At 41.0% G+C, this 12,576-nt stretch overlaps 2 protein-coding genes across 2 annotated transcripts; both read right to left on the bottom strand.

Moving 5' to 3' along the window:
- Positions 1-7,267: 7,267 nt before the first annotated feature.
- Positions 7,268-8,916, bottom strand: LOC308149039 (lecithin retinol acyltransferase; the record flags this gene model as incomplete). Its single annotated transcript, XM_080520675.1, has 2 exons — positions 7,268-7,423; positions 8,431-8,916. The coding sequence occupies 2 exons, from the start codon at positions 8,914-8,916 to the stop codon at positions 7,268-7,270; spliced, it is 642 nt and encodes a 213-aa protein (XP_080376801.1).
- A 761-nt stretch (positions 8,917-9,677) lies between these two features.
- On the bottom strand, positions 9,678-11,868 carry lrata (lecithin retinol acyltransferase a; the record flags this gene model as incomplete). The annotated part of the gene is made up of 2 exons (XM_080520674.1): positions 9,678-10,000; positions 11,314-11,868. 2 exons carry the CDS (start codon positions 11,866-11,868, stop codon positions 9,848-9,850), a joined length of 708 nt encoding a protein of 235 aa, XP_080376800.1. The 3' UTR covers positions 9,678-9,847.
- Positions 11,869-12,576: the final 708 nt, after the last annotated feature.

The raw sequence follows: 12,576 nt of genomic DNA, 5'->3' as shown, positions 1-12,576 counted from the left end.
CATTGCTCAATTAATGACATCAAACAACACAGAGTAATACGATGCAAAGAGGCTAGAAAATCCTCCCATAAAATCTTTTCAACTGGAGCTTTCTTTTACTCCACCACTATCTGATTCAAAAAAAAAATCTCCCTTTGCTATGTTATCCCATTCTGGATTATGACAATGAGTGTCTACATTTGCACTATGGAGCTGGTCCTTGTCAAAACATTAGGCCTGTAATAATTTGATTACCACTGTAATAAACCAAGACACCGTGCTGCTTTTACAAATTGAGTTACTGTCAAACAGCCTCCTCCGCCGACGCCCACTTTGCTCACAGTGCAACAGATGGTGAAGTAATGACAAAAACCAGGAAACCCTGAACCAGCAGCCATGTGGAGAATCCCCCCCTCAATGCTTGGAAGCCAAGCCAAGAGTAAATGTTGACTGTATTTTGATATATGGGAGAGAAAATGTATTCCTGTTTACATTGAAGAAATAATATTATGCAGGTTACAGGACCGGGGAATAATGAAGGGGAACTAGATTGAATTAATATAATTTATGAAGGGAAAGTAAACAAAGGGAGAGTTTGCTGATGCAATTGTTCCCACTGGAGTCATTTACACTGAGACAATAACATCCAACTTCTTCCATTTTTAGAAGTGCTGTTAACCCCATTCATGTGATTGGGGGGGGGGGGCTCCAATGTAAATAAATACAAAGCATGAACAAAACAAATGTGTTGCAGTGATTAGTTTTGGTAACTTTCGTGAGTGCAAAAACATACTATTAATTAGATATAATTTTCAAACAATGTTTTTATTTACCTGCAAATGAGCCGACACCTGCACAGCAGCACGTCTGTCTGCATGTCTTGTCTCTTGCACTTAAAAAGGATTTCAAGCACCATTTCGATGAAAACAGCTGCTGGAAATGAATTTTATTTGAGATTTCAGCAACTTTCACATTCATGTTACCGTAAATATTAGCATGTCCATTACCTTGATGCATCTTTTTTATGTTATCAAACAGATATTACTACATATACTACATCAACGTCAGAGCAGTTTTTGTCTTGTCAACACTGGTTTCTGAAAATCACGAGAGAAATAGAGACTGATGACAAATTTTTCACATTGATGAAGTGTTCCAATCGGATGTAATCAAATTGAAAGAAAGCTAAAAGTCCTAATTATGTGATTATTGCATCACTTAGTTGTTGTTTTTTTTACCCGAAAAGATGGTCAACTGTTAACTATAACTGAACTGTGATTAAATTGATTTCTTTTTGCTTCCTGAACTTATCATACAGCCATTTATTTATTTGTTTTTACTAGATGAACCCAACAACCTTCAGAGTAGAGGATTACGATGACTGAATGGAATGGAACGTGTGTGTGTGTGTGTGTGTGTGTGTGTGTGTGTGTGTGTGTGTGTGTGTGTGTGTGTGTGTGTGTGTGTGTGTGTGTGTGTGTGTGTGTGTGCGTGTGCGTGTGCGTGTGTGCGTGTGTGTGTGTGTGTGTGTGTGTGTGTGTTTTGTTTTGTTTTGTTTTGTTTTGTGTTTCCTTTCCTGGATTAGGTCTAAAGAAGCTGACGGCACATTAACCATTCTGAAGGGCACAATACATTAAATATGCTAAACCCGCATGCCTGCGGCTACTTAATATGGATCCATTTTTTAAAAAATGTATGAACTTAAATTCAGTTGTTCCTCGCTGCAAAAACCCAACAGGTTATGAGGGCCAAATGTCAGTACTGTATGTAATGAAACTTAATTTTAGTGTCCATCAAGCAATCAGGAAGGCCATATCTATTTAAGTGAAACACAAAGACATCGACACACACTCACGTACACACTTCTACAGGCAATTTAGATTGAGCAGTTAACCTAAAACACTGGGTGGTGGCCTTGAGAAAACCCACACAGGATGAATGATGAGAGGCCCGGAGGCTGAAAGTGAACCCAAGACGTCACCACACTGTTTTATTACCAAATAACCAAATGGGAATGGAGTTTGGATTCGCTGACCTATATTTTCGCTTTGGTTCTGTCACTTTACGTCATGTGAGCTTGTCAAAATTCAAAACCTATGCCGTAATATCATTGACATCATTCCATTCATGAACAGTCTATTTAAAGACGCCTCCTCTTTTGTCCAGGCGGTGACAGGAAATGAAAGGAATGAGATCAAGGGTGTGACGAAACAAATATTCAAATCCGCACAAAAACTGTGTAAATACATTGCTGTCTGTAATCTTTTCAATCAGCTCACAGGTTTACATTTGTTTCGGTGGCCGGCGGCGAGATGAAAGGAATCCTCTATTCACATGGCGAAGCAGGTCTGACCCCTTTGGAGGCGTTTACTTCAGTCGAAATCTGTACATTGAGAGAGTCCACGGTGAATCTAAATAAGGTTATTATGATTCCAGTTCAGCCCCAGCTGTCCCACTTTCTCATTCAGCCTCCAATGAAGCTCCCGTCAGTGTTCAGATGTGTCATACACTCAGCTCACGCTTGTGTAACCGGCCAGCTGGTTGACTAACCCCAAAGATGTCGGAGTGCCAAGGTTTAACCCTCCGAGACCAACAAGGCAGCGGGAAACCATGAGTGCCCAGCGTCAGTCTGAACAGAGCATCGTGCGACTTCTACAGTTTGATAGGAATGGTCAAAGAGATGTGCAAGAACAACAAGACGACTTCCATTATGCCTCAAAGACGAAATACGTGAAGCAACAATTACAGTTAATCTTGATGTAAGTTGAGCTTCGCAGGTTCTGCACTGTGCTTGACCGTGTTAAAATGAAGACGTTCAAACCTCCAGGCGAGAGCTATACTGCAAAGGCCAGAGCCAGGACGCGCCGTGAAGTACGATGTGTTATGCAGGCTCATTAAGACGGTTATAGAATAATGTAAATTTGACTGAAAGCACTGGATGTTCCCACATAGTCATTATCTCATTCATTGGGTGAGTTCATCTTTGCCGACACGATGAGAGACTTATGGCTCGACCATTTCAATAAAAATCACTAAAAAAGGAAATTTGATGTTGTTTCATAAAGTCGCTGTCATCATCCTTGAACATTTCCGGGCTTTGACCGCTGATTTTTCTAAACTTCACTGAAAAACTCAGAATTCATATAGTTTGAAGTATTTAATAACAACTGTGTCACAGTAGCAAAAGTGTAAAGACGAGTGAATATTTATCCACAAGTACAAATACAGTTAAATTGCCTCCTTGTTCTTAATTATGAGTAAAAATACACTCATGTATCTCTTAACATCTCATTTTCTCTCGTTTCCATTGACACTGCAGAAACACTCATTGTAGTTCAATTTTTATGTTTACTTATGAACTGTGGATTTGCCCAAATGTGTATTTTGTATTCAACCACTGGTAGCTGAGATGGGATCCAGCCCCCAGAAACTAATAGTAGGATAGAAAATGGATGAATGGATGGCGTAAACAGCTGTCTGCACCACCAATACATTAAAGTGGGTTCAAATTGTGTTTTCTACTATCACTATTTATAGAGAAGAGTTTCTATGAACTCCCACCTGAGAGTGTCCAGTCCCTCATCCATCTGAAATGCAATGTGACCATGAGACCACAGCCATGACTTTATTTTTTATACAGTTAATACAACCTTATACACTCAGGTGATAAAGAGGTGAATTTGCATGAAAGGTTACCAGAATCTTTTTCAATGATTTTCAAGGAAATTGCTTCCAAAAGCGTTAGGTCATTTTATTTAATTAAATTTTATTTTAGTTAATTTTATTCTATTTTATTAATGGGGACTTTGTAATGATTTGGGAATTGTTACACATTAGGTATGTTTAAAATGGATTTTTCTTTGAGCCTTCATAAACTATATAGCCTACAGTAAGGAGAGGAGAAAGCTTATCTCAACAGCGCATATTTTCTCAGCTGTGAAACGCCATCATTTATGTCAAACAATTATCCAAGTGATATACTTTAGATTAAAAAAGCATCAGCGGTGCCATCTGCCTTCACGAATAGTGGGAATTGTCTTTATTTTTATTTGTTGACCATGAGTGCTCTGGCTATACTTTCTTCTCACGGAAACAAAACACTTGCTTTTACACAGCAGGTGTATGTGATGTTCACCCTGACGTGTTACTGCTGGCTCTGCAAGCAGCACCTGACCATGTGTGAGAAAGCTGTGTGGAAAATCCAATTCTCACTCGTGAATCAAAGTTAAGACTTGAAAGTGTTTGTTTCTTGATGTGAGAGAATTCAGTCCTGCGACTCCACTTCGGCACGGCTCAATGCCACTTGTGGGGGTTCAATCCATTAGACGAGCTTCTCTTGAATTGATAGTATGTGCTTCTCTGTATGATCCGTGTCCAGGTGTAACGGAAAGGCAATTATAATCTTTGAGCAATAGTGTTTACCTGTGTTACTCACGTGAGAGGCAAACTGACACTGAATGTGGATTTTTTTTTTTCGTGCATGATGGTAAAATACCTGTGACTTATGTGGGAAACAAACAATCTAATCAAGCTCCATTTCAAGGACTAATAAACCAAATAATAAGATGTAAATAAAGGAGCATTAGCTCTGTTTTGAAGACAATGCTTTTGCCTTTTTTACATGGAGGAGGATTCACTATATATATATATAACCATTTTAAAGTTGTTTTCTTATTTAAATACGATTCACTGCTGCTGTTTTTCTGACAAAGCCTTTAAACTTCATTCCGCATAAGTGAAGTTCATATGAAAGTTGATAGCCGCTGATAATCAAAATAAATAGTTTAAATTACTCTTCATGATGCAAAATGTTGTTTTCATACTCATCACATTTGGTGCCAATGAAACAAACCCTGGTTTGGACGCTATTTAAAGCCATTTGGTGATTGTATATTAATCAAGCAGCTAAAACAAAGATTATTAGTAGATTAAATAAAGTTTGAACTGTCAATGAAGCCAACGAGCCCTGAACAGACCAAGCAAATGACACAATAAACTTTAGAAATGCTGCATCCTCACAGTTTGTTATAATTCAAGTGCAAAAGTCAAAAATGTATCCTTCTTTAAAAATTTTCTTTATTTTGTGCAACCATGCACATGTCGAACCTGGGTGCTGATGATATGGCGTGTAAGAAGCAAAGTGTGAAATCAAACCCTGCAGTGTTGTGATTGGTGTTCATATAAAATATAGGATTATGGAATTATTTGATTGGTAAATATCAATTAATTCATCTTATAGAAATGTAAACATAACCAGTATTATGAACCCATAATATGTAAATCTACAACCCGCTTATCTGGCTTCTTGGCATGGAGATGGTGGAGAGGTGAAATGGTGTCTTTTCAAATGTGAATTACCACCTCCATCTTTCTCTCAGCCATCCTCTGACACCTGCTTCAGCATTTCGAATACTAATTGATGCTGGTGTCCATTTGGTTTTCATAACACGTATAAACTGGAAACATGAACATTATGCCACGTGAAAGATGGGATTTCTACGCCAAAGCCTTTTGAGAGTGTCCCGGCTGCACTCAGCTCTTGCCGAACAGCCACCACATAAATAACAGCTTGTAATTGTCCTTATACTTCTGTGTTTTCTCTTTGGTCTTGCATTTCTGCAGGCCTGCGTTGAACATCAGTGGGAATGTATGTGGAGAGATTTTATGTTTCTCTCTGATTCTATCATTTTAAGTTTCAGGTTTTGTACGTACAAAAGCATTGTAACTTCTGACCGCTAGAACAATTCAACTGGGGCTTTATTTACTTGTTTTCCAAGATTGTCAAATATATCCTTTGCAAGACTCCAGAGAAATAGATGTCACATTGACAAAGACAGATGGACCAAAACAAACTATAATGAAGATTTATTGGCGTGTATTAGTATTCTTTGTTCACCACTGAGTGTCTCTTTTGACTCATGAAACCATTTTAAATGTATTTTCTTTTGCTCAAAAGAATAGATTTAATCATTTTGAGTAATCACCATTATGCATCCTCTGTATTCCTGTCATGTGTGCACATGAGCATGTGCATACGTGTGTGTATATGAGAAAGACCTTTTTATTTACATTGTCCAGTTTGCTGAAAAGCAGCTCAGCCACATTGTGTGCCGGCGCTGTCGCTGTTGCAACGACATTCTCTGCAGGATTAGCAACAAACTACTTAACTGTCTCAGACTGTCTGTGACTAGTTTTTCCCAAAGTTTGTGTTCAACTGTGTAAACGGTCAAGCCTGCGATGAGTCCAGAAATGTGAATGTTTTTGACGGACGAGGTGCAGATGAAGTGACACAAAGATAGATGGAAATCAGATGAAAAAGCAAAGAGAGTGAAAACGATGGGAAATGCATTCAAACTTAAAGCAAGTTAAGTAAAATTAATTGCTTATAAATATGAGATATTAAGCTTTCAGACACATTTTTTGTGACATTGTGCAAAGTTGTGCAAATGGTAAGCAGCTGTGTGTGTGTGTGTGGGGGGGGGGGGGGGGGGTGCTGGGGAAGTAGCTTTAATCACTATCTGACAGCATGCGTGGATCCTTTGATTTAACCAGCTGCTTTAATCCAGTGAGTTTCACAAGTGTTTGATAACCATGACTTTTGCTGAGACGACAAGATGATAGAAGTGTCTGATCTTTCACACGAGGACGGGAAATCGGGTAGAAATACATGTTTTAATGAACTGCAGCAAACAGACAACTGCTTCTCACAATTATATCACAGAAGAATAAATGTATTGCACTGTGTCCAAGCCAGCGTTTCACCTACAGCACGATGAGAGAGTGGTCTCACACTGACTACTTCTCCGGGTGGTTGTAAAGTCCTGTGACTTTCCACCACGTAAAAAGAATGTGTGCATAACAAAATATCTTCTTTGCAATATCTCAGCTGAACTTTATCTGAGTCTATGAAGCCAAAGCGGTCTGAATCCATTCATAATATATGAACTGCTACTGCTAAATGGAAATATTGCTGAATTTTAGAGCAAAGTTGAGCATTAATGATGAATAAAAGGACCAATATATTCATCTCATAGCTTCACAGCTATTTGGTGCAAGGCAAATTAATGTGAAACAAGTCTGATAATACACGTTTAAAAAAAAAAAAACACACACAAACAAAACAACAATCAGAACATTCTCAACAATCTACAATTTAAGAATAACATCTTTTTCTTTTTTTTTCTTTTTTTACAAGAGTGGATGTGCAAGTTTCCCATATGCTTTTTTTTTTTTCCACAGAGAGAAACTGGGTTTTCCACCAGAGTCTTTGTGTTTTTGTCGTGACTCTTCAAGCGGCCATCCAGATGGTGAAGGAGATGAGCACGGTGGATAAAAGCATGAGCGGCGTCATGCAGCCCACATAGAGCATGGCCAACGCTCCACACAGAGCTGTCAGGTACGCACTCATTCTGCTGAACAGGAGCTTTCGTACAAATGTACAGAACTGGGAGGGGAGGAAAGAAACGGGAGAGAGAATTAGATGATGATTTAAGCAACAAGAAATTAATGAATGGATGTTATAAAGTCACATTATTGTGGGCACAAATGAACACTAGGTGGAGCTACCCGCCTCACAAAAAACGTTCTGGTTGACTTTAACCTCAGGTTGGAGGGAGCAAATGGTCATGTATTGTCATATGACCCCATGTTAAGTCGGTCTGAGTTTGAAAGTTAAGAGTCCTCATTGCCACAGATTTAAAACCCTTTATTTTTGCCTCACAAGTTCATGTGAACACACGCAGTGTTCTCATGAACTGTTGCATGAGCTGTTGCATATGACCTTTTTCTGATAGTTCACAATCAAACTTCTAAAATTATGGCTCCATCTTTTAATGGAAATCTGTCACATTTCTCCAAACTTATATAAAATATAGCCTTTTAAATGTTTGTTTCTTCACACAACCAGGAGAACAGTTCATCTCCGACAAGGGTGATTTTAAAAGTTATGGTCATCTGTTCTTAATAATGATTTGTTTTCCCTCGAGGACCACAGAGACACTCAAAATAATAGAGAATTTAACCAGGGTTTACTTTTAAATAGTACTGTTCCATATGAATGAGCCATATCCCCTTTTGATATGATAAAAGTAATTCAAAAGATCATCTAACAGTGAAATAAGTAAAGACACACCCACACACACATGAACTTCTGACACTGGTCAAATAGTTTCTGTCTTCAAAATACAAACAAAGGAGTTGTATTACATGCATAGATTGAGTCTCTTTTACTATTTAACCCTTCACAGGCTGCTCTGTGACAACCAGCAGGTCAAATGTGGCCCACAATTTTCAGTTTGAGGTAGTTAGTTACTTCTTCTATATCCTCGCTGGATGCAAATAGACGTATTCTAGAATTGTCGATGCCGTCAATGTGATCAGTCAGTAAAGAAATATCATTTAAAGTTTGAGTATGTCCTTTTGTGTGAAACGCTGTGTAGCGTGGTACCCCACCTGGTACGTCTGGTAGCTGATGGCCATGCCGTATCTGCAGTACATGACGTAGTGCTCGCAGTTGTACCACAGGAGGCTGTAGGTGACGGATCCCAGGAGCTTCTCGGCACGCCGCGCCACCTCGTCGCCGTCCAGAGGGGGCTGGCTGCACACTTTGTCCATGTGGTTGATCAGAACATCCGAGCCGTAGGCGAAGTCCGCCACCGAGTCCACCCTCACGCTGGCGACCTTCGTGATGACCCCCAGCAGCAGCCGGTTGTTCGTCACCATCTTGGCGATGGCGGGTTTATTCTTGGAGAGCGCGGGCAGGAGGTCCGGGATGAGGTGAGCCACGCGGTTGTCGCCCAAGTAAATGCCAAAGTGTGTGAATAGTGTCCGGGGCACCTCCAGCAGGTCGCCGCGTTTGTACAGAGACAGGTCATATTTGGAATCCTCCTCTTTCTTGGATGCCGCGAAGAAGAAGCTGAGCAGCTGGTAGAGGAACATGTTGGCAGTGTGCGGCGCAGCTCGCACCTGAGCGTTTTATCCACGCTGGAAGTGGGCGGATCTGGTGTGGCTTGCAGGATTAAACATTGGCCAATGTTTTAGTTCCATTTTGACAATAATAAAGGAGCTTTCTCTAATCACCTTGCTGTGGTCGCTGGATGTTGAAACTCCTTGTTTGTGGAGTATTAAGGTCAAGGCTTCTCATTAAGAAGGCTGACTTGGCAACAAGTTAAATCCTCATTTGAAAAGGTTGTGGGTCTTAAGCCACCCCAATTAAATGACCTTTGTTAATCAGCGGCTGATTTGGCACTGTTTGAGTTCGTATCATCGTTATTCAGCATGTTTTGGGCCTATTTGGGCTATTTCGCGATGACAGACCACGCTAGAAATAGAACGTTGTGAATTTGGTGCCAAATTGTGGCCAATTCATCCCAAATTCATTCATCACTTTGGGAGTGTGCCCAAAATGGAATAATAGTATGCAGTGCATGTGAGCACACAATCTCATTAATTCTATTCACATCTTTTCTTATCAGTTTTATTAATTCCTCTCCGCCCCCTCTGCAGTGTGGATGTAGTGAGACGCACACAAGGCAATCAGTAAAAATACATTTATTCAATAACTGTCATATTCACACAACTTTACAACAAGTATATATACTACTGTAAAATAATCTCTGTACACATTGAGTTGTTTTAGTCCTCTCTCGACACACAACATGTTAGCAAAAATAAATCATCTCAAATCAAAGATTTCATGTGTTCCCACACACGTTTATGAGAGAACTGGTTCATTGCATTCAACATTCAACATTGTCTGCACGTTCATTTTCAGGACAGCTGTACAGCAGAAGACACCGGCTGGATAGACTCTGGTCTTTTTCTTCTTGGACAAGCCAAAGTTCAGTTCATTTCCTTGAGTCCGCCCCCTTTACCCGGCCATCCACAAGGTGAAGGGAACAAGAATTGTGGGCAGTGTGGTCGCAGGGGCCAATCCGAAGTAGACGATGGAGATAAATCCAAGCAGGCTGGTGAGAATGACACTGCGCTGGTCTCGGATGATTGATTTCAGGCACTCACAGAACTGCATGGAGAGGAAAACAAATATGGTGGTTATTTGGTTACGTTGTTTAGTTGCTGCAGGATACATGGCGTCCGACCAGGGCTGTCAAGGTCAAAATCGATTTGGTTAAACAAGATATGAACTGCAAATTTTTTTTTTACATGAAAGTAACTGCTGTACCCGATTTGTGGGTCGGACTCTTTCAACACAATTAGCAGGAATCACACAACAAAAACCTGGAACTGAAGAGCTGATTGCAGGAAACTGCTCAAGTGAAAGCTACCACTTTTTCTAGAGATTAGAATACTTTTATTGGGATTTTGTGAACCTCTTTTTCAGCCTTAAAAGCAAAAATATGCATGCATACAGAAGAAAGAAGAGAATCTCTGTGTCAAAGATTATAGTCTGTGCAAAAGCTGCATTAAATATCAAGTTTTTTTGTTTTTCGGAATATATTTGTACCTAGTTGCTCTTAACAAAGGGAGAAAGATGTGATAGTCATTATGTATAAGTTATACTAATATTTTTTGACAATCCTGGGCCAGACGTAATCTTACATTGTGGAGTTTTTCATCAACTTTTCACTTTGAAAATGTATCTGGACAGGTTCAACTGGGATTACCACTGTAAATTGGAATAAAGCAGATATAAGCACTATGGCTCACTCCATCACTTGGTGAAAACACTTAGGTCCAGGGTCAACCTGCATGGGGCTCATTTAGATTAGGAGCCCTATAAGCCCATGTTCATGCATGCTGAGATTTACTGATCTGATTTTCAGAGTTGTTTATGAACACACCTCTTCCTAAACAGAAAGTGAACTCTGCATCAGGAACAGCAGTAAATACGAAGAAATTGGTGTTTTGCAGGAATCTGGTAGTCATTAAACTGATAAGGATCTACATATTTGGTGAGAGGAATATCTGAACTCCAGGACCTCCCTCAGAGGTAAGACTTCTTGTGAAGTATGAACCTCACCAACATTGTACCATATGAAAACAGTGAAGAACTCTTCACTGTATTCATATGGTACAATGTTGGTTTATGTACGCACCCATTTTAAATACAGCACAATATAACTGTGTTATTATTAACATTATTATTTGCATTGACTTTCACGCCTCACACAGACATGTCAACTGATTGCAGACTTAATCAGGTGAGTGTCGATTAGTTCATTTTAAGCCATTATAGTGCAGTGGTTGTTGGTGAGTACACAGTTAAAGGGTATATTAATTTCTTTCATGCACTCGATTTAATTTGCAGATAGCAGCGTGACGCCTGCTGAGCAGACGCTTATCGCCAACGTGTGCGCTCGTTGAAAGACGCTTTACCTTCTCTGTTTGCCGACTGGCTGCGGATCCGTATCTGCAGTAGGTCACAAAGTGCTCGCAGTTATTCCACAGCAGACTGTAGGGAAACGCGCCGACGAGTTTCTCGGCTCTCCTGGCCACGGTGTCGCCGGAGAACGGCTGCGTCTTCGCCGCCCTGTCCATCCGGTTCACCAGGACGCTGGAGCCGTACGCGAAGTCCTCCAGCGTGTCCACGCGCACCGTGGCGCACCTGAAGGCGCAGCCCAAGATGAGTCTGGTGTTGGTGATGACGGAGGCCGTGAGTTTGTTGTCGTCGGTGAGCACGGGCAGGATGTCGGGGATCAGGTGGGCCACCTTGTTGTCTCCTAAATAGATGCCGAAGTGAGTGAAGAGGGTCCGGGGCACCTCCAGCAGGTCGCCCCGGCGTATGGCGGGCGGGGCCCCGCTGCTGTGCGCACGGGGCTCCCGGTTCTCCCGGTTCTCCCGGTTCTCGCCATCCAACCAAGTGGGCTCGAAAAGTTTGAACTTGTACAGGAGCAACAGCTTCTCCACCAGGAATGTCAACAGCTGCAGCATGGCGAGAGTTTAGGGGGGGTTTTTAGTTGTTTTTTTTTCCAGGAGAAAAGTTTCCACAAGTGCTTCAGTCGCACTCTTTTTATCCTCGCATGGACTAGGAGGAGAAATCAGGCACGAGGACACGATTGGCCGCCAGGGGCTCGTGTGCACGTGCACGTTGTCCTTTATTGACCTCCCGAGCATCTTGAGAATATTTCCTCCCGCATTTCTGCCCCTTTGGTGCACAGATGTGCGTTTGTTTTCACTTAACCCGCTTTGCCTCGACTCCCCAGAAATGCAAAACGCGACAGGAATTAGATGCATATGAGGGAATTCGTTGTGATTATAAATGCTAATGACGGGCTTATTGACCTCTCAACAGTAAAGTGTTTCACGTGAGGCTGAGTAAATGAAAATAGGCACGTGAGCTTTCTAATCCACCGTAAAAGCCTAATTGTTTTCTCCATAACAGCTGAGTTTACAGAGCATTCGTGGGGGGGGGGAAACAACAATAACAAGTAGCCATTGAAAAGATGAAATAAACTATAATTAATTTCTGACTGAAAAGCTGTATCCCCAAGATACATGCATGATGTTTGCGCCATGCAATATGCACATTGTGTCCCCTCACAAACGTTGCCAAGCCTTTGCAAAACCCTTTAAATATCACACCACTAATATCAATGCGAGTCCAGTGAGCCGGTCCCAGTACAAGCTTGATCTGAAAAA

Source organism: Blennius ocellaris (assembly GCF_963422515.1).
Source record: "Blennius ocellaris genome assembly, chromosome: 3".
Classification (NCBI taxonomy): Eukaryota; Metazoa; Chordata; class Actinopteri; order Blenniiformes; family Blenniidae; genus Blennius; species Blennius ocellaris.
Note: the sequence above shows the minus strand (reverse complement) of the source record. Positions and strands in the feature narration are given on the sequence as shown.